General features: G+C 39.1%; 2 protein-coding genes across 3 annotated transcripts in view; both read left to right on the plus strand.

Annotated features, from left to right (window-relative positions):
- Positions 1-26,822, plus strand: part of LOC128664182 (aldo-keto reductase family 1 member C1) — a 73,072-nt gene that overhangs the window by 38,828 nt on the left and 7,422 nt on the right. For both annotated transcript variants that reach the window (XM_053718945.1, XM_053718946.1), the window contains 3 exons: positions 11,128-11,237; positions 14,633-14,798; positions 18,523-18,605. In XM_053718945.1, the coding sequence (XP_053574920.1) occupies positions 11,128-11,237; positions 14,633-14,798; positions 18,523-18,605 (359 nt within the window). The remainder of the gene's footprint in view (positions 1-11,127; positions 11,238-14,632; positions 14,799-18,522; positions 18,606-26,822) is intronic.
- On the plus strand, positions 19,772-21,603 carry LOC128664184 (putative nuclease HARBI1). The gene is made up of 4 exons (XM_053718947.1): positions 19,772-20,178; positions 20,460-20,538; positions 21,116-21,417; positions 21,507-21,603. The coding sequence occupies exons 1-4, from the start codon at positions 20,058-20,060 to the stop codon at positions 21,509-21,511; spliced, it is 507 nt and encodes a 168-aa protein (XP_053574922.1). The 5' UTR covers positions 19,772-20,057; the 3' UTR covers positions 21,512-21,603.

A 26,822-nucleotide genomic window follows, 5' to 3' on the forward strand; every position in this document is an offset into this window, starting at 1 on the left:
CGTTCAATCTCCAAGCAGTCAGACGCAGAGAAACTAGATTTGGATGCGAGAACGGACCTTGGATTACAAGGTCCCCCCTCATTGGCAGGGTCCACGGTGGAACCGAGGACATGCCCACTAGGTCTGCATACCAAATCCTGCGTGGCCACGCAGGTGCTATCAGAATCACCGAAGCTCTCTCCTGCTTGATTCTGGCAACCAGACCAGATTGAAGGACCAAGGTACTGCTAGAGCATCTATCAGTACCGCCTTGGGATCCCGGGACATGGACCCGTAACGAGGAAGTTTGGCATTCTGACGCGACGCCATAAGATCCAATTCTGGTGTGCCCCATAGCTGAATCAGCTGAGCAAATACCTCCGGATGGAGTTCCCACTCCCCTGGATGAAAAGTCTGATGACTTAGAAAATCCGCCTCCCAGTTCTCTACTCCTGGAATGTGGATTGCTGAGAGATGGCAAGAGTGATCCTCTGCCCATCGGATTATTTTGGTTACCTCCATCATCGCTAGAGAACTCCTTGTTCCTCCTTGATGATTGATATAAGCTACAGTTGTGATGTTGTCCGACTGAAACCTGATGAATTTGGCTGCAGCAAGCTGAGGCCACGCCTGAAGCGCCTTGAATATCTCTCTCAGTTCTAGGATGCTTATCAGAAGAAGAGATTCCTCCCGAGACCATAAGACCTGTGCTTTCAGGGAGTTCCAGACTGCACCCCAGCCTAGCAGGCTGGCATCTGTCATTACAATGAGCCACTCTGGCCTGTGGAAGTACATTCCCTGAGACAGGTGGTCCTGAGACAACCACTAGAGAAGAGAATCTCTGGTCTCCTGGTCCAGATGCAGTTGAGGAGATAAATCTGCATAATCCCCATTCCACTGTTTGAGCATGCATAGTTGCAGTGGTCTGAGGTGTAGGCGGGCAAAAGGAACTATGTCCATTGCTGCTACCATGAGTCCGATTACCTCCATACACTGAGCCACAGATGGCCAAGGAATGGAATGAAGAGTTCGGCAAGTGGTTAAGAGTTTTGATTTTCTGACCTCCATCAGAAATATTTTAATTTCTACTGAATCTATCAGAGTCTCTAGAAAAGAAACTCTTGTAAGAGGGAAGCGAGAACTCTTTTTTATGTTCACCTTCCACCCGTGAGATCTCAGAAAAGCCAACACAATGTCCGTGTGAGACTTGGCTAGCTGAAAAGTCGACGTCTGGATTAAGATGTCGTCTAGATAAGGCGGCACTGCTATGCCCCGAGGTCGTAGAACCGCCAGAAGGGACCCTAGCACCTTTGTGAAAATTCTTGGAGCCGTGGCTAACCAGAAAGGAAGAGCCACAAACTGGTAATGCTGTCTAGAAACGCAAATCTGAGAAATTGTTGATGATTTCTGTGAATAGGGATGTGTAGATACGCATCCTTTAAGTCCACGGTAGTCATAAATTGACCTTCCTGGATCAGAGGCAGAATAGTCCGAATGGTCTCCATCATGAATGATGGAACTTTGAGGAACTTTTTTAGAATTTTGAGATCCAAGATTGGTCTGAAAGTTCCCTCTTTTTTGGGAACCACAAACAGGTTTGAGTAGAACCCTAGCCCCTGTTCCTCTTTTGGGACTGGGCGGATCACCCCCATGGTAAGAAGATCTTCTACACAGCGTAAGAACGCCTCTCTCTTTGTCTGGTTTACAGACAATCAAGAAATATGAAATCTCCCCCTTGGAAGGGAGTCTTCGAATTACAGAAGATATCCCTGGGGCGCAATTTCTAAAGCCCAGGGATCGTGAACATCTCTTGCCCAAGCCTGAGCGAAGAGAGAGAGTCTGGCCACTACTAGATCCGGTCCCGGATCGGGGGCTACCCCTTCATGCTGTCTTAGAGGCAGCTGCAGGCTTTTTGGCCTGTTTACCCTTGTTCCAAGCCTGGTTAGGTCTCCAGACTGACTTGGATTGGGCAAAATTCCCCTCTTGCTTTGTAGCAGAGGAAGCTGAAACAGAACCACTCTTGAAGTTCCGAAAGGAACGAAAATTATTTTGTTTGATCTTCATCTTATTTGATCTATCCTGAGGAAGGGCATGACCTTTCCCTCCAGTGATGTCTGAAATAATCTCTTTCAGTTCAGGCCCGAATAGGGTCTTTCCTTTGAAAGGGATGTTCAAAAGTTTAGATTTAGATGACACATCAGCAGACCAGGACTTAAGCCGTAACGCCCTGCGTGCTAAAATGGCAAAACCTGAATTCTTTGCCGCTAATTTAGCCAGTTGAAAAGCGGCATCTGTAATAAAAGAATTAGCCAACTTAAGGGCCTTGATTCTGTCCATAATCTCCTCTAATGGAGTCTCTATCTGAAGAGCCTCTTCTAGAGCCTCAAACCAGAAAGCAGCTGCAGTAGTTACAGGAACAATGCACGCAATAGGTTGGAGAGAAAAACCCTGATGAACAAAAATTTTCTTCAGGAGACCCTCTAATTTTTTATCCATAGGATCTTTGAAAGCACAACTGTCTTCGATAGGTATAGTTGTACGCTTAGACAGAGTAGAAATAGCTCCCTCCACCTTAGGAACTGTCTGCCACGAGTCCCCCATGGTGTCAGATATGGGAAACATTTTCTTAAAAACAGGAGGGGGAGAGAAGGGAATACCTGGTCTATCCCACTCCTTAGTAATAATATTCACAATCCTCTTAGGGACTGGAAAAACATCAGTGTAAACAGGAACCTCTAAGTATTTATCCATTTTAAACAATTTCTCTGGAACCACTATAGGGTCACAATCATCTAGAGTCGCTAATACCTCCCTGAGCAATAAGCGGAGGTGTTCAAGCTTAAATTTAAAGGCCGTCATATCAGAATCTGTCTGAGGAAGCGTCTTTCCTGAATCAGAAATTTCTCCCTCAGATAACAAATCCCTCACCCCTACTTCAGAGCATTGTGAGGGCATATCGGATACGGCTACTAAAGCGTCAGACGGCTCAGCATTTTTTCTAAACCCAGAGCTGTCCCGCTTTCCTTGTAAACCAGGCAGTTTAGGTAAAACCTCTGTGTGGGTTGTATTCATAACTGTGGCCATGTCTTGTAAAGTAAAAGAATTTGACGCACTAGAGGTACTTGGCGTCACTTGTGCGGGCGTTACTGGTTGTGACACTTGGGGAGAGCTAGATGGTGAACCCTCATTTACTTCTGACTGAGAATCATCTATTGTTCTATTTTTAAGTGCTAATATATGTTCTTTATAGTTTATAGACATATTAGTACAATTGGGACACATTCTAAGAGGGGGTTCCACAATGGCTTCCAAACATATTAAACAAGGATTTTCCTTGGTGTCAGACATGTTAAACAGGCTAGTAATGTAACAAGCAAGCTTGGAAAACACTGTAATCAAAGTAAAAAACACTTAGAAATAAAACGGTACTGTGCCTTTAAGAGAAAAAAAGCTGCACCAGTTCTGCAAAACAGTGTAAAAAAGCAGTAAACTTAACGAAATTTTTACAGTAGCATTATAAAGACTTAGTAACTTTGCACAGCTATGCAAATAAACAATTAACCCCTTAATGGCAAAAACGGATTGAAAAAACGTTAAAGTTAAAGTATAGTAAAAAAGACTTTCAGCACCTTGCCACAGCTCTGCTGTGGCTCCTACCTGCCCTTCAGAACAATTTGTGGGGGAAAAAACTTCTTTAACAGCCCTCAAACACAGCAGTGATATGTCTCAGAGGAAAGGAAACTGCTCAACTGAGGTGCGAAAATAGGCCCCTCCCACCTCACTCAATGTTTTGAGGCCTATCAGAGAAACACCAGAGTGTCTCTTAATTAACCATGTGAGTTACAAAACTCAAAACCAAGCCACAATGACCCCTTTAGTCCCTTCAAAAAACGTTATAAAAGTGGCTCCTGGAGGCTGCAGAGCATTGACGGAGGGAGCTTTGACCTCAGGAGGAAGAGGCCCTGTATGGGGTAGGAGGAGCTGGAGGCAAAGTTTTAAAGAGGTGGGCTGAGCGGGAAAACCAGCAGATTGTTATTGTAGGAGTAGAGAAAACATCTGATGGTTTTCCTGTCCTGCAGCTGGAGCCCCTAAGGTAATTGCTTGTTCCTTTGGTTAGAGGTCCAAGCACATTAGGGGTTTATCCCCCTCCTTAAGATATTTGAGTCAGGGGAACCTTTCATTAACTATTAATTTTGGGATTTAGTGTGGGCTGTGTATGCTGGGCAGGATTGTGTTATGCATAGATGATTTTCACTCTGCTGCATAGGAGAGTAGTATAGCTGGCTGTTTTCCCCTTCCCAGGCATAGGGGTTAATAGACATGCAGCCATGTAAGATTTTGCTTGTGCTCCCCCTTATGATTTGATATCACTAGCGCTTCTCATTTCACTTACAAGTGGGGTAACTAATGGCAATAGTGGAGGGGGAGAGCGCCTGTCCTCAGATGTGGGATTTACATCTGATTTGTGTCCATCAGAGGCTCTGCGTAGCAAGGAAGCATGGCCGAGCGGTCTGCATCCAAACGGCAGCAGGGGTTTTTCCTGTGCGGTCTCACCGGGTCCCCACGTGGTAGCAGCAGTCCGGGGAAAAAAGACCACGGGTGTTGATTTGCCACAGGAAGTTTTCTTCAGGCTGAGACCTATGACCGATGGAGCCAGGTAGCTGAGCAAACAATTGTGGGGTTTTACGTATGCGCTGCCTATATGGAGCGACAGGATCTTTGCAATATGTGAGCTCAGCAACAGCTCCTTTATTTACTGTGTTCCGTTTGGCAATTGGGGAGTATTGTAAAATTATTTGTTCCTTTAGATGTGACAATTCAAAGCATTAATTTGGGATAAGCTGCCTTATATTTACACCATTTAGTATAGTTTATGTCACTGAACATATCTATTAATGTTTTATTAAAGTGCATAATTTTATTTACCCCAGGTACAAAATGTGCAGCTGCACTGGTTGAGAATCTGTTTTAGATTTTGCTTATTGAACCTGTCTGTTTATCAATAGTGTTTGTTACCAGCGCTTACATGTTCCTGACATTTGCATGTGCTATAAAGACTTTTCTCTGTCATTGCAGGGTTTAGATGGCACCTTTTATGTTTGTCGCTGCTACTATACGTAGGAATAAGGGTGCGCATAGTGAAGGGAATTTATTTACTCTGGGCATAGTGCTGTATTTTCCGGAGTATGAAGTGAATTTTTCAAATGCACTCTAATAGAGTTCTATGCTTATGTTTTATGATTGGCTAAGGGGAGGCCCTATGTGTATGCAGCGATGGTAGGGTTAACTTTCACGCCGCTGGTATTTTGGCGCAATCTTGCAGATCTAGACCTGTGGCAAGTTTAGGGCCTAATATTGTTTTATTTTACAGAAGGGGTTTTGTGTTTTTTCTCTTCTCAGGGACAAGTTTTGGTTCTTTAGGGGATATACATATTATATATATATTTATAATTTGCACGTTTATTAATACTAATCGCTTATTAATACTAATTCTCTTGCTGTGTTGTCTTTCATTTTTTGCTCTGCCTTAAGAGCTTAGAGCGATTTTGCTTTATTTCGTGGGATCCATTGTTTTGTTTGACATTTTGTGGCAGTTCCATGTATTTTGCCTAAACATTTTGTGGTCAGTCAGGTAGTGGTAAAAATTGTTATACATTAGCGGGAACAAGGTATGTAGATGATACTCCATGTTGGGGATCTTTTAGCTGTTAGGGGTTATCTCATTCAGAGGAGGTTTGTTTTGTGTGTTATCTTCTGCTGAAGAAGTTTGCTCACATAGGGGTTATACAGACTATGTGGGTATATATGTGTGTATGTGTATGTATATATATTGTAATTTTGCATTTTACTAACTCTTATGGTGTGCTGGTTTACACTCTCTGCTCTGCCTCAAGAGCGTAGAACGGTTTTGTCTTTATTTCCAGGGATCCCTTTGTTTTGTCTGCCATCTAGTGGCAGCTGACTGTGATTTGGTATAATTTTCTGTTTTGTTGCCTATGTAGAATGTATGTATGTGTATATATATATATATATGTATGTTATATGGGTATTTGAGGTCATACAAATATTTCTATAATTTATATTGTTTAATATATACATTGTATGTGTGGTTATATAAAATTATTTTTTTGAGCAATTAATTTTCAATGTTTTGAATCTTATTCATAGGTAGAATTTAATTTAGGATATGGGGGATTTTTCTTTTCTCTATGTGGTAGTACGGGTGTGCTAATATTATACTCTGTCATAATGAAGAGAAAACTGCGCTGCCGGTGGCTTCCTCCATTCTGTTATGTTGAACCTAGGGACATTAATAGGGTACTTTTATATCCTATGAGCCCGGCGGTTTGTAGATCACTTTTATAAGTGCGGCCTGCAATGTTAACACTTTGGGTTGGGCCTCTACCCATGTGAGGCCTATGAATGTTTCCTTGTGTACCACCTGGATTTATAGCGCTGCGGAATCTGTTGGCGCTTTATAAATGAAATCAAAGAGGGGAGCCACTGCTGATGAATAAAGTTGTTATTGTTCTAAAGTTATAAAGAGGAAGCATCCCACAATGGCAGATGGCGAAGCACCAGCGTTGTCATGTTTCGGCCCTCTGGCCGCAATCAGAGCATGGTGTTTTCGAATTACCGAATAATAATAATTGCGGTATTCTCTATATGTATGATGGCTGTTGCAACTTCGGGGATTTTACGTTGTATCTTGATGGGACAGTTTACTGTAAGGGTTTCCCACCCTTTAAGGACCAGTCAATGCTGTAGATTTGCATAATCAACAAATGCATAATCAGAAGACAATGCAATAGCTCTTAGTCTGAACTTCAAATGAGTAGTAGATTTTGTTAAATAAATTTCAAGGTTGTGTCTGTTTCCACTCCCCCTGTATCACGTGACAGCCATCAGCCAATCACAAATGCACATACGTATATGCTGTGACTTCTTGCACATGCTCAGTAGGAGTTGGTGACTCAAAAAGTATGAATATAAAAAGACTGTGCACATTTTGTTAGTGGAAGTAAATTGGGGAGTTGTTTGGAATTGCATGTTGTATCTGAATCATGAAGTTTGGTTTTAACTTGAGTGTCCCTTTAATTAGACTGCAATGATCCATTTTGCTTGCTGGAGTTTTATGACATGGTTTGCAGGCATTTTCCTTACCCGGATACAGGCGTAGGTAATATTGTATTTCGCCTGTGGTGTTCCCACCCATCCTTTATCTCAAGGTTAAGATATGTTAACACAGCTAGGAGAAGACAATTACACTCCCATTGGGGTATTGAAGGGAGGGGAATACATTCTATTTTCCATGTTCTCTCCATTGGGCTTGATCAGCCGTAATAACTGGTCCCACTGGGAATGGTTTCTGAAGATGTGATTGCCATGGGCTCGCAGGTGTTCTTTTACCTCAGGTTATCTACATCTGTCCGAATGAAAAAAAGGGGCGGTCTGACGTTGTTCCCTGCTAGGGCGGATGCTTTTCCTTGTGTGGCCCAATGTAATTTTGGATGGCTTAGGCCTATGATGGTTCAATATTTATACGCAAAGATGGTGGGGTGCTGTTACAGTTTAAATTTTGGTCAGTTTTTTGCAAGGGATCTAGGGGAGTTGGGTTTTGATCGCAGTGAAATTGTAAGTTGCCCTCCTTTAGGATCGGGGCCCCCACTGAAGCTGTTGTTGTGGGTTTAGTGGAACAAGTTATCCAAGGTGTGGTTAGGTGGAGGTTCTTTTAATCTTCTCCCTCATGGGTGTTTTTAAGGAAATTTAAGCGTTTAATTTGTTTATGGCTGTTCCGGTCATGTCCTTGTAGCTCACGTGTGGGTGGTGGGCCACTCTTTCATTTATTGGTACCGGCGTGCTGCTGTGGGTGAGAGGGAGGGCTTCAGCCGAGGTTTTTTTTTTTTTTTTTTTTTTTTTGATAAGCAAAAAATACTTTTGAATGGTTTTGAGTATGGGGCCTTAGATGCGATTGCGTATTGCTGCTGGTGGTGGGTCACACTGATCTGTTCCCGTCTCCGGGGGTCGTGGTGTCCCAGGCCGGAGGTGTTGATTTAGGTTCTTGTCTCAGAGAAGCCTGGTGTGGTAGATTAAGTGGTAGTTGGAGAGGCTGTGTGAGCCTTTCCAGGTTTTATCCATCCTGTGGTCAGGCCATGGTTACGATATTGGTTGGTGCTAGTTCCCTCATGTCTGCAATTGGCTATGGCCATAAGTGAATGGGTTAGCCTCCCCACGGGGTGGGAGAGCAGGTTATGTAGTTCCTTGGACACGGGGTTCCTTGGAGCTTGGTGAGTTTTTAAAGAAATAACGGACTTATGTACGTCCAGGTAAATTTATATACGGCCTGGTCAACAAGTAAATGGAGCTTAGTGAATTAAGTTTGGGAGCTAGCATATTTACAGTTAACCGAGTTTATATGGTTACAGAGTTAGGTATTGGGTGTTTTTAAACTTGTTATTTAATAAACAGGCTGTGGCCAGTAATTTTACCAAACATCAGATGTCTGTGTATTCTTTAAGTAAATGCTTTTGGGAAATTAGAGTTCATGGGGACGTTATGGGGAGTAGAATGGGTATCAGGGAAAGGCTATGTAAGGCAAGTGTGTGGGCGGCTATTTTCAGAAAATTACTTCTTAGGCAGCTAACAAGTTTCCCTCCTTCCCTCCCTCCCATTATTTGCAGTTTTATGTCTCGTCAGTCTTTGGCGGGTGCTAGTTCCCTCGCGTCTGCAATTGGACTATGGCCTTAAGTGAATGGGTTAGCCTCCCCACGGGGTGGGAGAGCAGTTTAAGTAGCTTCTTGGACACAGGGTTCCTTGGAGCTTGGGGTTTTTTAAAGAAATAACGGACTTATTTAAGTCCAGGTGAATTTATATACGGCCTGGTCAACAAGTATATGGAGATTAGTAAATTAAGTTTGGGAGCTAGCATCTTCATAGTTGACTGAGTTTACATGGTTAATGAGTTATGTATTTTATGTTTTTAAACTTGTTATTTACTAAACAGGCTGTGGCCAGTATTTTACCAAACATAAGGTATCTGTGTATTCTTTAAGTGTTGAATGCTTTAGAAAAATGAAAGTTATGGGGACGTTAAACGACGATCTGGGGGCATTTGTGCGGAGACTTGGTGTGGTGGTGCACTGCTCAGACTTAGCTGAGGTTGGAGTGGATGAGTTCTATCTGCCCGATGGGGAGCATTTGAATGACTTTGGTCTGCAGCTGTTTATATTTAATATTAAGGAGGCACTGTGTGCGGTTGGAGGGTTGGTGGGACTGGGCTGAGGTTTCAGGCCAGTCGGTGGTGGGGGTGCTAGCCCTTAAATTACAGGAAAACTATGGCCAATGGTTAAGTGTGGTGGTATTTTGCATTCCCATGGGGGAATTCAAGATGGGGTTTTTCTAAGGGCACGGGGTTCCTTAGAAACTTATATGGATGATCGCTGACGGGCCCAACCACTTGAACGGTTGGGTCCAGTAAAAGGAGTTACGGCCATAGTTAAAAGATATGGAAATCAGGAAGGACTAGCACCGCTGTTGGTTGATATGTAAAATGTTTACAGTTATTTGCATTTTTAATTATCGAGTTATTAAAGTTTTTACAAAGTTTTTATTGAATAAAGGGCTGCGGCCAATTTGTAACAAAGCTAAGTCTGTTGTCTGTTATTTATGAGGGTGGTTGTTGGAAGGATGGTATGAGGGTGTTTTGTTGGTTTAAGGGGCCGGAGCTTGACGACATACAAGGTCAAGTGGCTCCTGGAGGCTGCAGAGCATTGACGGAGGGAGCTTTGACCTCAGGAGGAAGAGGCCCTGTATGGGGTAGGAGGAGCTGGAGGCAAAGTTTTAAAGAGGTGGGCTGAGCGGGAAAACCAGCAGATTGTTATTGTAGGAGTAGAGAAAACATCTCCCTCCCACCCGTCCCTGATATTTGTGTGAGAGGCGTGTTTTTATTTGTCATTTTAGGTTTCTGTCGCAGTTGGAAGGCGGGGGTGCTAGCCCTTAAATTACAGGAAAACTATGGCCAATGGTTAAGTGTGGTGGTATTTTGCATTCCCATGGGGGAATTCAAGATGGGGTTTTTCTAAGGGCACGGGGTTCCTTAGAAACTTATATGGATGATCGCTGACGGGCCCAACCACTTGAACGGTTGGGTCCAGTAAAAGGAGTTACGGCCATAGTTAAAAGATATGGAAATCAGGAAGGACTAGCACCGCTGTTGGTTGATATGTAAAATGTTTACAGTTATTTGCATTTTTAATTATCGAGTTATTAAAGTTTTTACAAAGTTTTTATTGAATAAAGGGCTGCGGCCAATTTGTACCAAAGCTAAGTCTGTTGTCTGTTATTTATGAGGGTGGTTGTTGGAAGGATGGTATGAGGGTGTTTTGTTGGTTTAAGGGGCCGGAGCTTGACGACATACAAGGTCATGCATCAATAAACAAAACGTTTTTTCCTAACAGTGTCACCAGCCCTTTAGTCCCTTCAGAAAACGTTATAATTGCATCAATAAACAAAACTTTTTTTTTTCTTAACAGTGTCACCAGTAACTAATGAGCCCTTCAAGCAAGCTGAAATTCCTATTAAAATGTCTGAATACAGCTTACCCTTCCCTCATGGGGATATTGCCAGCCTTTTCTAGATTTAACACAGTCCGTCTAGAAAAATATAGACTGAACATACCTCATATGCAGCTTAGCCTGCAAACTGTTCTCCTAACTGAAGTTTTCCAGTACTCTTCAGGCCTTGTGAGAACAGCAGTGGATCTTAGTTACAAAGTGCTAAGATCATCATCCTCCTTGCAGAAATCTTCATCCCTTTTCTGCCAGAGAGTAAATAGTACACACCGGTACCATTTAAAATAATAAACTTTTGCTTGAGAAATAAAAAAACTAACATTTTAGTCACCACATAGCTCTTTGCCCTTCCTAGCAGTTAAGCAGGCAGAGAGAATGACTGGGGGGTGGAGCTAAGGGGGAGCTATATAGACAGCTCTGCTGTGGGTGCTCTCTCTGCCACTTCCTGTAGGGAAGGAGAATATCCCACAAGTAAGGATGAATCCGTGGACTCGATACATCTTACAAGAGAAAGAGGGGATTTTCCTGCTTACATTCTCACACATATGAAACTTACTGCAATATTGGTACTTTGCAGGTGGAATGTCACCCATATCTGAACCAGAACAAGCTGCTGGAGTACTGCAAGAGTAAGGACATTGTGCTGACCGGGTACAGTGTCTTGGGCTCACACAGACACACATTATGGTAAATTAACAAGAAAAATGGTCAGATTCTAGAATCTAAGCTTGCTGCTAAACCAATCCAAAAAAACCCAAAACGATCCATCTGATTGGTTGAGGTCTGATACTTAGCTCCTCTTAACCGATAAAAAAATTGGCAAAAATGCTATAACTTAAAGGGGCATTAACTCAAAATGCAGCAATGCATAAAATATCTTATTGTTATTGAAAGTGTAACATTAATGCAATATTTGCTGTAAAAATACATCTGTGCACTGTGTTGTTGAACTTTCTCCCAGGGAGGCTTGGGTTAAACTGACATAAAACCCAAACATTTGCTTTCATGATTCCGATAGAACATTCCATTTTTAGCAACTTTATAATTTACTTCTATTATCAAATTTTCTTTGTGTTCCTGTTATCGTTTGTTGAAAAGCAAGGAGGCAAGCTCATGAGTGTGCACGCGTCTGCAGCACCATATGGCATCAGCTTTGCAACAGTGTAATACATTAGCAAGAGCACTAGGTGGCAGCACCATTTCCTGTTATGTAGTATTACTTCAGACGTGCACGCTACCTATCTAGATATCTCTTCAAGAAAAAATACATAAACAAAACTAATTTGATAATAAAAGTAAATTGGAAAGATTAATAAAATTGTATACTGTATCTGAATCGTGAAAGACATTTTTTAGGTTTCATATCCCTTTAATACTTTTTTTTGTGTGAATTAGGTGTAAATATTATTGTGTGAATATATAAATATATATTTAATTATTAGATGGCGATTATAAAGGAATATATGTTCATTTAAAAAACTGTTTTAATATATTATTATCAATTAACTAATCTAAACAGAACCAAACTAACTTAAGGAAAGAGAATAAGGTAGGGCTATCCCTGTTTATTCATCTTACAGTATATCTATAATGTCCTTATAATATGCATTTACCTATGAAGCTTTTGGAGTCTATATTTATATATGTAAAAATCTATTCTCGGTGAGTCACCCCAAATAAAAACCTTTGCTGAACCCACCTTAAAACTTGCAGATTCCAGAATAATTTAGTTACTATATAAGGTGATATTGTACAATGTTGAAGGATAAGTCATAATTACAGTTACTGATAAAATATGCCTTTTCACAATGCTGGGAAATATCTTATAGTACTGATAGACCTTTTTATATAGTCTTGCTTAGGTGGTGAGCTTTTGATAATTGACACTTTGGGGCCTATTTAAGAACGTGCGAGCGGACATGATCCGATATTGCGGATCATGTTCACTGCACATCGATAAATACCGACAGCATACGCTCTCTGCATTTATCATTTCACCAGCAGTTACCAGAACCGCCTCCTGCAGATTTACGGCCAATCGGCAGCTAGCAGAGGGTGTCAATCAACCCGATCGTATTGGATCGCGTTGATTTCCGGCGATCTCTGTTTGCTGCCTCAGAGCAGGCAGGCAGGTTATGGAGCAGCGGTGTTTAGACCTCTGCTTCATAACTTGTGTTTCTGGCGAGCCTGAAGGCTAGCCAGAAACACGGGGCCTCAAGCTCCATACGGAGATTGATAAATAGGCCCCTTTGCCTTGATCCTCTGTGTCTTGTTTGGATTCTGACTAACTACTAACTGACTAAATAGGACGATTCTCCTGCCTTCTAGCCCTCTAGATATTTTGCCTGGACACTTTTAGGGCTGACTTCACAGGTGCAGAACTTACTAAATTCTTTTATAAAAAGAGCAGCACCTGAAAGTCCCAGAGAGAATCTCTGGGATAGAGTATCTCACAGAGGAGAGTGAAGTTAACAAGGGAGAACCTGGTACTGACAAAAAAACATCAGTTTGCATAAATACAAATTAAACTGAAACATTTTCACTACAATTTAACTTGCATTTGTTTCTAGTTTAGTACACATTACTTTTCTGACAGGTAAATAAGTGTATTGTGAATATTAAGAAAACTTCACCTTTATACAGCTAGTAAAAAAAAAGTGAGACTTGTAGATGTAAAATGTTTAGGGAATATCATGAGAATTGTAAGAGACAGACTTAGACAAACCCTGTAATCTCTCCTGTTAAGCCCAGGGAACTACCCTGTCCCTTATTTCACAAATACAAAGTGCAATTTAATTTGTAAAACATACAGAAATATGCAAAGCAGGATCCTAATTTGTTAAAGTTACACAGAAACTGACAAAGCACAATCAGAATTAGTAAAATTACTTTCCTAAATACACTGATGTATACCTAATCTAAATGCAATAAATAACAACATAGAAAGTGCAAAGCTTAAATGTAATAAAACTCTCATATGAAAGGGATACTAAACCCAATATTTTTCTTCTTTGATTCAGATAGAGCATGTAATTTTAACCAACTTTCTAATTTACTCCTATTAACTTTTTTTATTCGTTCTCTTGCTATCTTTATTTTAAAAAAAAAAGGCATCTAAGCCAAGGAGTCAGACAATTTTTGGTTCAGTACTCCGGACAGCACTTTTCTGTTGGTAGGTCCATTTAGCCACCAATCAGCAAGCACAACACAGGTTGTGAACCAAAAATGGGCCGGCTTCTAAACTTACATTTTTGCTTTTCAAATAAAGATAGCAAGAGAATGAAGACAAGTGATAATAAAATAGAGCATGCAATTTTAAGCAACTTTCTATTTGAATCATGAAAGAAAAAAATTGGGTTGTGTCCTTTTTAAGACGTTCTATATTGCACTGGGATTGTCTCACCTTCAGTTCCAGCAATACAGAGAACAAATGTTAGAGAAGTATAAAAAATGTGCCTTTTTTAATATTACCAGGGATTTTGCAGTGCTGGGGCATCAGCATTTGTGTTAATTATTCACCAAACAACGGAGAGACGTTGGGGTCAATTTATCACAGTGCGAGCGGACATGATACAATGTAGCGTATCAAGTCCGCCGCACATCGATAAATGCAGACAGCATACGCTGTTGGCATTTATCATTACACAAGCAGTTCTTGTGAACCACTAGCATGGGGTGTAAATCGGCCCGATCGAATAGGATCGTGCGGATTGATGTCTGCGGCCTCAGAGCAGGTTGACCAGTTATGGAGCTGCAGTCTTTAGAACGCTGCTTCATAACTACTTTTTCCGGGGAGCCTGAAGGCCCTATAGTTAATGCACTGAGTTCCCCTTTGGATATAATGTGCTCTGCGTATAGCCTGCTTCTGTCAAATTCATAAAGCCTGATGCAGATATACTTTCATAATGTGGGAGGTCCATCATATTTAGCTAATTATCTGTAATGTTGTATGTTCCCAATTTTATGTAGGGGCTCAGTCTAGTGTTTTATTTGTAGATGTTAAGGTTTCAAGTTCATGTCTTTCTCTGTTTATTATCTGAACATTGAAATACAAGTTCACAAGCCCATTTTCTTGCTTTAAGGGTCGACCAAAAGTCCTTAGTGCTGCTGGATGATCCAGTGCTAGCCAACATAGCCAAACAGCACAACAAATCCCCAGCTCAGGTAGCTCTTCGTTTCCAAATCCAGCGCGGAGTTGTGGCCATTACAAAGAGTTATAATCCAGACCGGATAAAGGAAAATTTTCAGGTATGTGTAAAAGGTAGCGGGAAAGACTAGTAGGTATACATTTGTAACCTAGATATGTTTCCTTTGCATCTGATATCATGTGAGACAATAGTGGTTTCTTAATTAATTTAATAAATAGTTTTGTAAAAATAAGCGAAGAATTGCATATTTATATTGTTCTAGATATGCATCTGACCTAAAAGAGCGTTGAGTCTTACAATGAGTACAAATCCTGCTTTGGTCTCCAGATCATATAGCCTCTTTACACTGTCGTCATCGGCAGTAGCAGTCAAGTAATATGTTGTAAGATGATGTCATAAGGACATGATGTCACTGCATGTGTTTACAGAGCTGTGAATCACTAAACTCCTTGTCTGAGCAAAACACTACATCTAAAATATTAAAGATAAAAATGTAACAAGACCAAGACATTTCTATTGACAGTTGTGGAAACATTTTCCTTTCTGATACCAACAAAGAACTAGATCCTATGGGACCTGATACTGAAAGTGTCATAGCAGCCATATATCTATTAATAAAGATGGATCAGCCATCACACTCAAGTTCTGATGTAGCTCACAAACTGTAGAAGCTCCCAAAAATAGCAATATGCATTATTTTTTTATCTGAGCTTTTGGAACAAAAAGTAATTGTGCCTACACCTATTGCTCTTAGTATTATGTGTGGGAGTCCATGAGGCTCCTGCTGATCAGTTGTTAAAGGAACACTCAAGTAACAATGAAACTTTCTTAATTCAAATACAGCATGGAATTTTAAGCAACTTTACATTTTACTTCCACTAACAACATGTACAGTCTTTTCACATTTACACTTTTTGAGTTACCAGCTCCTACTGAGCATGTGCAAGAATTCACAGAATATACGTATATGCATTTGTGATTGGCTGATGGCTGTCACATGATATGGAGGATTGGAAATGGATAAAACTTTGAAATTTGTCAGAAAACAAAATCTACTACTCATTTGAAGTTCAGACTAAGGGGCCGATTTAACAAGCTGTCAATTGGCACCGATGCAGCAGTTTCCGCACAAGCCTTTAGGCTGGCCGGAAATAGGAGTTAAGAAGCAGCGGTCTTAAGACTGCTGCTCCTTAACTTGTACGCCTCCTCTGATGCTGCGGACATAAATCTGCCTGATCGTATATGATCGGGTTGATTGACACCACCTGCTAACAGCCGATTGGCCGCAAATCTGCAGGAGGCAGCATTGCACAAGCAGTTCACCAGAATTGCTTGTGCAATGTTAACTGCAGACAGTGTATGTTGTCGGAATTCAGCGATGTCTGTCGGACATGATCCCCTGAGCAGATCATGTCGGAAAGACACTTGATAAATCGGGCCCTAAGTGCTATTGCATTGTCTTATTATTATACATTTGTTGATTATTCAAATCTACTGTATTTACTGGTCCTTTAAGCCTAACAGCAACTACACAAACCACAAAAAAATTGTCTGATTCGTCCTCACTGATCTACTCTTTCAAAACTCCACACCTATAAACAACCCTACATAATTTGCCCCATTAGTGGAAAGTAACACATTTATTCTCCCAACACAAATACATCACCACATAAGGGGGCAAATGGTGTGGAAAAAATATTACAAATATTGTGATGTTTGAATTGATAACTTTGTGCAGCGTCTAAAAATAAAATAATAGTTTGCAAGTGTAAAATTAACCATCCTGATAAGCATTAACAATTTAAATGCGATTTGCATTTGGGCATGATAATTCTACTGAGCATGTTTGCTTAATTATTTTTTTATTATTAAAGGAATAGTAAATTCAAAATTAAACTTTTATGATTTAGATATGTTCAGCTAGCTCCCAGTAGTGCATTGCTGGTCCTTCAACAAAGGATCGAAGAATGCCAAGAGGATTAAGCAAATTTGATAATAGAAGTAAATTGAAAAGCTGGAATCATGAACAAAGTTTTTTTTTTTTTAATTATTTTCTAGAAGTGGATACAGCTAACGCCTTCTAAAGATTTTCACAGTTCTCATCCGGTAGATTTTGAAACCACTAAATTATGAGGATTACAAAGTTACCAAAAGTTCTAAATCTCATTGTACAGAATGAGGTTTGTCTTTGCCAAATAATATTCCTGTTGCTTTAAGTAGATGGCGACAAAATGTTCTAGATATTGTAAATCGCAATCATGAAAAACACGATTTTTGTGACCCATGTTTAATTTTTTTTTTTTGTTATAATCATGAAAACTTGAGTAGGAAATAAAAATAAACATTTTAAGAACAGGATTGCTCAAATCTATTTTTAGATATTGCGGTTGTGACTTCTATTATCTTGCGTTTCCTACATATTTTCGTTAGCGGTACGAGATATCATGTATATGGCTATTAACGACATATACGTAAGTAAATTAATGTGCCGCCAATACAGAAGGACTATCCAATGATAATAGATGTTTCATGCTATGTACCTGATGATTTTTTTTCCCAACAAACAAAAGCAGTTGCAGGATTTTGTGAAGCCATATTTTTACCATTTTATACCTTCCAATTATTGGCAACTATATAGACATAACAGTATAATAGCTTCTCTGTGGCGGCTCACAACCCCACAAGCAGCTCAAAATACACTTTTTCATGCAGTATGTAAGTCTGGTCCACATGTAATGGCAACATGTTCACTATCTGGCCAAAAGTATGTGAACACCCCTGATGATTATTGAGTTCAGGTGTTTCCGTCACCCATTGCTAACAGGTGAATAAAATCCAGCACATAGCCATGAAATCTCCATAGACAAATATTGGCTGTACAATGAATAGTACTTTGGAGCTTAGTGAACTCAAACTTGCAAGGTCCATGAAGATATGGCTTGATGAGTTTGTGTGGAGGAACTTGAGTTGTCTACACAGAGTCCTGAATTCAAAACCCCATTGAACATCTGTGAGGTGAGTTCTAATGATGATTGTGAGCCAGGCCTTCTTATCCAACATCATTACCTGACTTCATAAATGTTCTTTTGGCTAAATGGGCACAAATTCCCACAAACACATTACAAAATCTTGTTAAATGCCATCCCAGAATGGTTAAATCGTTAAAAGCCTTCCCAGAACAAGCTAGTATAGGTGTGATGGGCAGGTGTCCACATAGTTTTGGCCTTCTGTGAGCTTTGTCAGCAAGTTGCAGCCATAGACTTCTAGGCACACAATGTAATGGGCCCATGTCTGTAACAGTATAGAAAATTATATAATATTTTAAATTATTTTCATGTTTTTAAACGGAATACTGCTGTGAAAATAAAGTAATATATTGTTCATATAATCATTCATCATTTAAAACTGTATTAATAATGAAAGCTATGATTAAAAATGGTATAAATCATTCATTGATAAATGTTGACATTTATTGTAATTACAATTTCATCTTAAAAATGAATAGTGAAAATGCTAATAAAATTTCACAAGCTCATCTGAAGAACAAACATCCACTAAATGTGTTTAGAAGTTTGATCACGTAAGAACAATATTCTTAGCATTATCACAATGATTGCTAGAAAACTGTATTTGTATATTAAGAAAAGTTATTCTGAAGAAAAGATTTTCGATTTTTCCTTTTTTTTTTTTTTTTGACAGAAAAATTCACACTATGGACTTTTGACTTTGAGGGTCTGCTTGGTTTTTATAAACTCTTTATAATATCAGTTTTGTTAATTAACCATAAGCTATTTTAACTTTTTTTTAAATTCGATACCTTTTAGATATTTGATTTTGATCTGTCTCCAGAAGAATTGGAAGCCATTTACGCACTTAATAGAAATCTACGTTATTTGGACATTCAAATGTAAGTTGTTTTTTTTTAATATTTGTTCAAATAAATCTTCAAGGGGACAGAATCATTTGGGAATGTAAATGTTATGGTATGTTAAACATTTAAAGCTTTAAAACAAATTACATTTTATATTGATTTCCATGGTATTACCAACTTTGGCCTCGCTTCCATTGAGTCGTAATTCAGTTTGCGTGCACTCGCAAACCGTTAAATATGCTGTCGAAAGCAATAGCGTTTAACGACTGTTTCCAATGGCGCGTTATACCTCAATATCGGCTGCCGGACTTCGGCTGCCGAAAAGATTTTCGCGTCCCATAGAAAGTAATAGAAGCCGTTAATCGATAAATTATACCAGGTTTCCATTGAAATCGCTAACCGTTAATACACTGTCGGAGGCTGTCGATACATTGAGACATATTACCCCCAGCTCAACTAGGTGTAAAGGAGGAAAAAAGAGCTTTTTGAGGCCTGTTTCTCATTGAAATTGAAAATCACAAAAAAATTACATATAGAAATATAATTTTATCTAATAATAATCTTCTCCTACATGTATATATGTATGATAATTGTATATATATATTTGACCTATATAAATCATATAATTTTAATAATTACTTTTAACTGTTATGATAAAGGCTGATATATTTAAATGGAAAAATATAATAATTACATTCAGTGTCTTTGAATTTCCGATATGTAACTACATATATGTTGAAATTATAGTTCATATCAAAAATAAAAGTCATGAGTAAGTATATACTTTCAAACTGTTCATTAAATTAAGGATTAGATGAGATGAAGATAAGCCCTCCCCCCCATGTTATTCATTGCAATCACCAGTTTCACATATGTTAACAAGCAACACACAGCTATAAAAAAAGAGCACACCTAGCCTAACCTCAGAACAGATATTTCAAAATGCAGGGTGAGAGAGAAGCTGACAATGCTGAAGTTAGACAGCGTAGGCCTGACATCCCCAGAGTGAGGCTGGATATAGAAACCCTGAATGAGCAGCAGGTGTTTGAAAGTTTCAGGCTCAACAGGGAGAAAATATATCAGTTATATGCCCTGTTGCAAGATAGGCTGGAAAGCCAGGGCTATTCAAGCAGGGCTGTCCCTGGAATGACCAAACTACTAGGGGCACTTCATTTTTTGGCTTCTGGATCCTTTCAGGTGACAGGGGGCATTGTAACTGGGGTGCATAAGTCCACTCTTTCTAAGCATCTTTCAAAAGTTATTGATGGACTTTATGATAATTGCAGAAAATTTATTTTTTTCCCCACATCACCCAGAGGTTGGCGTGATGTTAAGAGGGACTTTTTTCTTTTAGGTGGCATACCCAATGTCCTTGGGGCCATTGACTGCACTCATATTGCCCTAAGACCCCCTGTGCGCAGGGAGATAATATTTAGAAATAGGAAACACTTCCACTCCTTAAATGTGCAGATTATATGTGATGCAAACATGCGCATATTAAATGTTGTGGCAGGGTTCCCAGGAAGTAGCCATGATGCCTACATCCTCAGGAATTCTGGTGTGTGGAGATTGTTTGAGACAAATCAAATGCCTGAAGGACATCTCCTCGGTAAGTGTTTATGTATATATTATGATGCCTTCATGTGTTCAATATTTTGACATTTTATTGTTTCATTGCTTTATAATCCTTTATGTATGTGTCTAAGGGGGTGAAATTGATTAAATAAATAAATTGTTAATCATTTAAAAGATATATATTAACTATGTCATAGTAAGACATATGCATAACATTATTTTATGTCATACATTGCTTTATGGAAAGATGTGTGTTTATCTATCTATCTATATCTATATATATATATACTGTATATCTATGCATTCATATTTTAGCAGATTCTGCATATCCTCTTAAAAAATGGATTTGGACACCATTGAAAGAGAACCAGGTTGTTGGGCCTGCTGAATTAAGGTAAAATATATATTTATTTTCTGCTCATGTGTGTCAGAAATATTGATTGTGCCTTGCAAAATGCTCACTATAATCTGTAGAAAAGTAGGACCAGTACACACTTCATAGGAATGTCCCTTTAAATCACTCTTGGGTGAATGTAGGTGCAAACCTGGAGGACCTCCTTTTCCAAAGTCCCAGTAAATGTAATGAAATAGAACACACAGGTAGCACTCTATGTGGAGCAACAGCACCTTTATTGAGCAACGTTTCGGGGCTCCTGCCCCTTTATTAAGCTATATATCTGTGTTTGTGCACATACATTTGTTGCTTGATTATCTTGTGTGTGTGTGTATATATCACTATCACAGACATAACAATGTTGTACTGAGTGCCTTTAAAGGGACAGTCAAAATACAAATCATCTATTATCAGTGAAGCATTTATAAATCTCTCTGCTTCAATATAAATATATTTATATATATATAAAATGGATTAAAGATTTATAAGATCAAACCAGGAATGTAGTTAGCTCATTAGTATTTGATTTGTCTTCACATTATATATTATAATCATATTTCTTGTTCTTTTAATACAGATATAATGAAGCACATATCCGAACACGTGCTATAATAGAACGACTGTTTGGTGTTCTAAAAATGCGCTTTCGCTGCCTGGACAGATCAGGGGGGGATCTCCAATTCAGTCCGGAAAAAGCTATTAAAATCATAGTGGCATGTTGCTGTCTACACAACATGGCACAGGAGCATGGGATGTTGAACGACTTACTTCCAACACCACAGCCCCCAGGTGAAATCTTTGAGCCTGATGTAATTAATCATCCCCAACCCCTCAATGCCCATTTGGAGAGATCTGCAACTATTCAAGAATTCTTTTCAGGTATTTTTATAGTATTGTAATGAGACCTTTTAGTTATTTATGATTATGTTTTTTAATAATACACATTTGTTTCTTTTAATGTTTTACAGATTGAAGATTCTCAGAAATGGAATACCACTCCCCTCCCTCTCTCCTCATCCCTATATTTACCACATTTTCCCTAAATAAATGTATACTTTACTCAAATATAGTCATGGTGAATGTTTCTTTATTTCCAGCTATGTACTAATCAATGCATTCATCTTATGATTTATGTATAACATAATTATCTAAAATATCATTTTAATTATATTCCAAATATGACTTTGTTCTCTTGGTATAATTATTTAAAGAGCAGCTATGCACTCCTGGTTAATAAAATTGAGTACATGGGTGAACCAATGACAGACAGGATATATACTGTATGTTGGCAACAATAAACAGCTCTAACATAGGTTCTATGCTGCTCCTGATCTTACCTAAATAAAACTATAATCAAAGGATACTAAGAATATTAAGAAATATAAAGAATATAAATATATTAGATTTGCTTTTAAATATATATGTTTTAGCAAAATAATGGAATTTATGTCACTTTAAAAAAAAAAAGGAAGAGTGTGTTCACAATAAAACATTAATGAACCAGATAAATCATTCAAATCCAATCAACTTACATATGTACTCATAATCAATTTAATCCTTTTATGTTTCTTATTTCAATCATGTATTTAAGTTTAGGAGCCATTCCATTTAATGCTCATCACCTGTGGTGCACTTGCTGATTGTTGCCTACATTTAGACAACAATCATCAAGCGCTCCCCATGTGCAGATTCAAAATGGGTAGATTCCTAAGATAACATTCCTGTTTTATTAAATTACAGATGATAATTAAGTTAAATAGATTATAGGATTACATATTTAAGTATATAAATACTGCATGCTCTAATTCCTGAGTTTTATTTTTAATAGGCTATCCCTTTAAGAAATATATCAGATGCTCATTTCAAAGAGACAAATCCAGATATAATATAATCCTTAAAATAAAGATACATTATCAATACATACAATCCCCTGAGATTGCACACTTGAATGGCATGGTTACCTCATAGAAAATAATATAGAAAAATAAGTCAAAGGAAAAAATCTTTTTATCATGAAGATGAGTTTTATTATTACAGATTTACCCTCATTCAAATGTAATTTTCAATGTGAAAATCATATTTATTCAATACAAAACGATGACACATTAAAGTTATAATGCGTCATAGTACTAATATTTATAAAATATATGTAATGTCATGTCTGCTAAAGCAGATAATACATTTGCAATATTTAGACTATTAACCAAAATACATAAGTGCTTAATATGACATACTTCAAGAGATATGAAGTATTGTCTTTAACATGGAGTTATTGAAACAATTTAAAAGTGCATTGTGCATTGGTCCCAGGGAGAGTCTGTGTCTGTTCATATGATGTCAATTAAAATGTATTAATCACCTCTATATCATGGCAATCACATATATGTTGTGTATACACCAGTGCTTAAATATCATAAAGATACATTTATCTAATTATTCTAAATATTGAATAATAATCTTGACAAAAAGGAGTGCATTAGTCATGATAGGTATTAGTCATGATAGGTATATATTTCAGATATTACATTCCACATAGGACTATAATGAATGCAAGGTATTTGGCCATATCAACAGGAAGGAATATTTACTTTTCAACTCTTCTATAACTGTATAAGCCTTATTAGCTTCATCTGAAGGAGCAAACAACATATGCTTGTGGAATATAAATCATAACATTTACACATGTCACGTTGACCAATGTTAGATAGCATATACTGTATAAATTTCAGACACGTATCCCCAAGTATTCTTAAACGGCATAATATCCTCAATAAAAGGACACATACATTTATCAACAATTTACACCTGCATATTAATTGACATCATGTGAAATAAAAATGAATAAAGCTGTTAATGTTTTTGAAAATAAACAGCTATTAAAACAATTTTGAAATATATTTTCTAATTTTGATTAGAAAAATATATGCATATTTATGAGATGGAAATCACACTTAAGAAAGTGCTTCATAAAAAAATTAGATATTATATATCTTGAAAGAATTTAAAAAGAAAAATACTTCTTAATGCTTGCGGCGGGATTTGGCCTTTGGAGGAGAGGTACTTGGGATGGAAGTGTGGCGTCTTGGGCGACGCACACCAGCTGGCTGGGAGGCTAAAAGATGTGATTCAGGGTCCTGCAGGGAGATAACGGAGGATGCGAGTGAGGAGGGAGTTTGCGGCCTATCTGCAACCCTCTCCACTGCCTCTGCCAGGCGGACGAGTGCAGCATTATGTATGTCCATCTGGCTCTGTAGCCTCCTGAAATCCTGCTGCTGCTGGAGCCTAGTAAGTCTAAGCTCCCTGTGAATGAGCCTCAGTAGAGCATCCTGCTGGGACTGCGCGGGGATATTGGATTCCATGGGGGGCACTTGTGGCTGTATAGGTGTCTCCGGCACATATTCCTGGCTCTGTGTGAGGTTGTCGTCACTCAGTCTTGGGGACTGTGTGGGTGGCTCAATATCCAATTGAGGACAGACATTGGTGGGGGGTGGTGGTGATTGTTGTGGTGGTGGTAGTGGTGGCGGCATTTGTTGTGCCATGGGAGGGTGCTGAATGTGTTGTTGAGGTGGCATATAGTACATATGCTGCGGTGGAGGATGCATCTGCTGATGCTGTGGTGATGGAGGATGCATCTGCTGATGGTGTGGTGATGGAGGATGCATCTGCTGATGCTGTGGTGATGAAGGAGGCATCTGCTGATGCTGTGGTGATGGAGGATGCATCTGCTGATGCTGTGGTGATGAAGGAGGCATCTGCTGATGCTGTGGTGGTGGAGGATGCATCTGCTGATGCTGTGGTGATGAAGGAGGCATCTGCCGATGCTGTGGTGGTGGAGGATGCATCTGATAATGCTGCGTTGGAGGATGCATCTGATAATGCTGCGTTGGAGGATGCATCTGATAATGCTGCGTTGGAGGATGCATCTGATAATGCTGCGTTGGAGGATGCATCTGATAATGCTGCGTTGGAGGATGCATCTGATAATGCTGTGGTGGTGGAGGCTGCATCTGATGATATGTCCTCCCAGATGAATATGGGGATGGGCCAGGAACATTTTCAACCTCATAGGCCAGTGGCTGTTGCTCATCTCCTTCAAGTATGCTGAGGTAGGAGTATCCAGCTTCAATAACATCCCCCTCCTCCTCCTCACTGAATTCCGGAACATCACTGGCCTCCGGTCTTGTTGAGGACTCATACTCATGTTCCAATTCTGAAAAATAAATTGTAATTACAAATTAATCTGATGAAACATCTAACATTTTAAAATCAATTTTATAGATATAGTTTTATATATATATATATATATAATTTCTGTATGAACTTAAACATATTTAACCAGAGGTGTATATTTAAAGATTGTGCCTCTAAGCGACTCTTTGTATTACACATAGTCCATATATATGATATAGATAGAAAGAATTTAAATCTATACCCTTGCTTGTTTGAGCAGATAGCCACTCCAGAAATCAGGATGAATATATCCACTACAACTATGTTAAGATGCCATTAAAGGGGCAATGAAGTACAAATTAAACTTTCATGATTCAGACAGAGCATGCAAATTTAGTCAACATTTAATATTTTACTCCTATTATCATATTTTCTTCCTTCTCTTGGTATCTTTATTTGAGAAGCAAGAATGTAAAGCTTAAGAGCCAGACAATATTTGTTTCAGAACCTGGGTTGCTGTTGCTTATTGGGTGGCTAAATGTAGCCACCAATCACGAGCGCTAGCCAGGGTTCTGAACAAAAAATGCAAAGTCTCCATAGCTTACATTCCTACTTTTTCAGAAAAAGATACCAAGAGAACAAAGAAATATTTATAATAGTAGTACATTAGAGAGTTGCTTAAAATTGCTGCTCTATCTGAATCATGAAATAAAAAAATTGGGTTTACTATCACTTTAAGTTACTGTGCAAATTAGACTTTGAACCATGTAAAACATTACTTGTACTAATCCTACCTAGGTATGTTTTCCACTGATGCTTGAACACAATTGATTACTAAACATATATAATATATGAACATTCTATATTCTGTATTACACATGTGTATGATTACATTTATATTTTAAAAAACAAAGCCGATATATATTTCTGATGTTAACATATATTTGTTAGAAATAAAACATTTATTACATATGATATTTAATATTCACCTTCATGGACCTCTTCAGCTGGCACTGATGTGTCCATTGTCCCCTTACATCCGTAAACAGATTCATCTGAGATGACATTGGCCATCATCTCCTCCCATGACCTTAGGTGTATCCTCTTGCTAGGACCACCACCTGTCCCACGTGCATATTTGGCCTGCTGTGCCAGCTTAGCTTTGGTTTCCCTCCTGCAGTCATGATAGCGGTGTTTAATGCTGGCAATAGAACGATTACGTCCTAAGCAGCTGACTGCCACTCGAATCTCCTCCCACAGCTTATTCCGGACAGCCGGCCTCAGGTTAGGGTTCTCCAGCTGAGCTGCCCTCTCCAAGTATGCCTCAACAAGAGCCTCCTTCTCCTCCTCAGAGTACCTCTCCTCTCTAAGCCTGCCCTTCACACCTGAAGGGCCAGCAGACACAGACTCTCCCTCCTGTGACTGGGGACCAGCCCTCTCTACCTCCTCTGTCCCTGCAGGCTGTGACAGGCTACCACCAGCCCCACCCCCAGTTGCCACAGTCTGCCCCACTTTCCCTTTTCTTTTTGTGCCTAGCTGAGGCTGACTCCTCCTCACTCCTCCCACCTCCATTCCTCTTCCACCCTCTCTCCTTCCCTCCTCTGCCAGGGTTTGAGGAAGGACAAATCCTCCACCCAAACCTCGGCCCCTATTCCTGCCCATACTACTCCCTACTTCCCCCCTCCCCCTCCCTCTATCCACCCTCACCACTGCCCTCCCCCTAGCCACCCCCTTCCCAACTCCACTAGGCCTATCCATCCCTTTCTCCTTCCTCCCTAACTCTAACCTAACACTAAAGTCCCTAGCTTACCTAACTACACTAAGTCACCTAACTAAACCCTATATTAAATAGCCCCAAAACTAACTACCTAACCTATCTAGACCCTAACTATCTCTATTCTATATCCCTCAAAATAAAAATAAAATGTGGGGGTGAAAATAAACAAAGGGATGTAAATGAAAAAGGAAAAACTAAGGAGGATTAGAACAAAATTATAGACAAATAATAAGGGATGCAAATGAAGAAAGGGGTGAGCTATATAGTCAAATGAAACAAAAAATATGGGATGTAAAAAATAAATAGGATGTGAAAAATGTATATATATTAAAAAAAA

This window comes from Bombina bombina, chromosome 6, assembly GCF_027579735.1.
Source record: "Bombina bombina isolate aBomBom1 chromosome 6, aBomBom1.pri, whole genome shotgun sequence".
NCBI lineage: Eukaryota > Metazoa > Chordata > Amphibia > Anura > Bombinatoridae > Bombina > Bombina bombina.

What these genes read in the sequence shown, in the direction of transcription:
- LOC128664184 (XM_053718947.1), top strand. Translation starts at nt 20,058, where the DNA reads ATGCGCATATTAAATGTTGTGGCAGGGTTCCCAGGAAGTAGCCATGAT. An exon ending in GCCTGAAGGACATCTCCTCG is followed by an intron (nt 20,179 to 20,459) that starts GTAAGTGTTTAT and finishes TTCATATTTTAG; the next exon opens with CAGATTCTGCATATCCTCTT. An exon ending in GTTGGGCCTGCTGAATTAAG is followed by an intron (nt 20,539 to 21,115) that starts GTAAAATATATA and finishes CTTTTAATACAG; the next exon opens with ATATAATGAAGCACATATCC.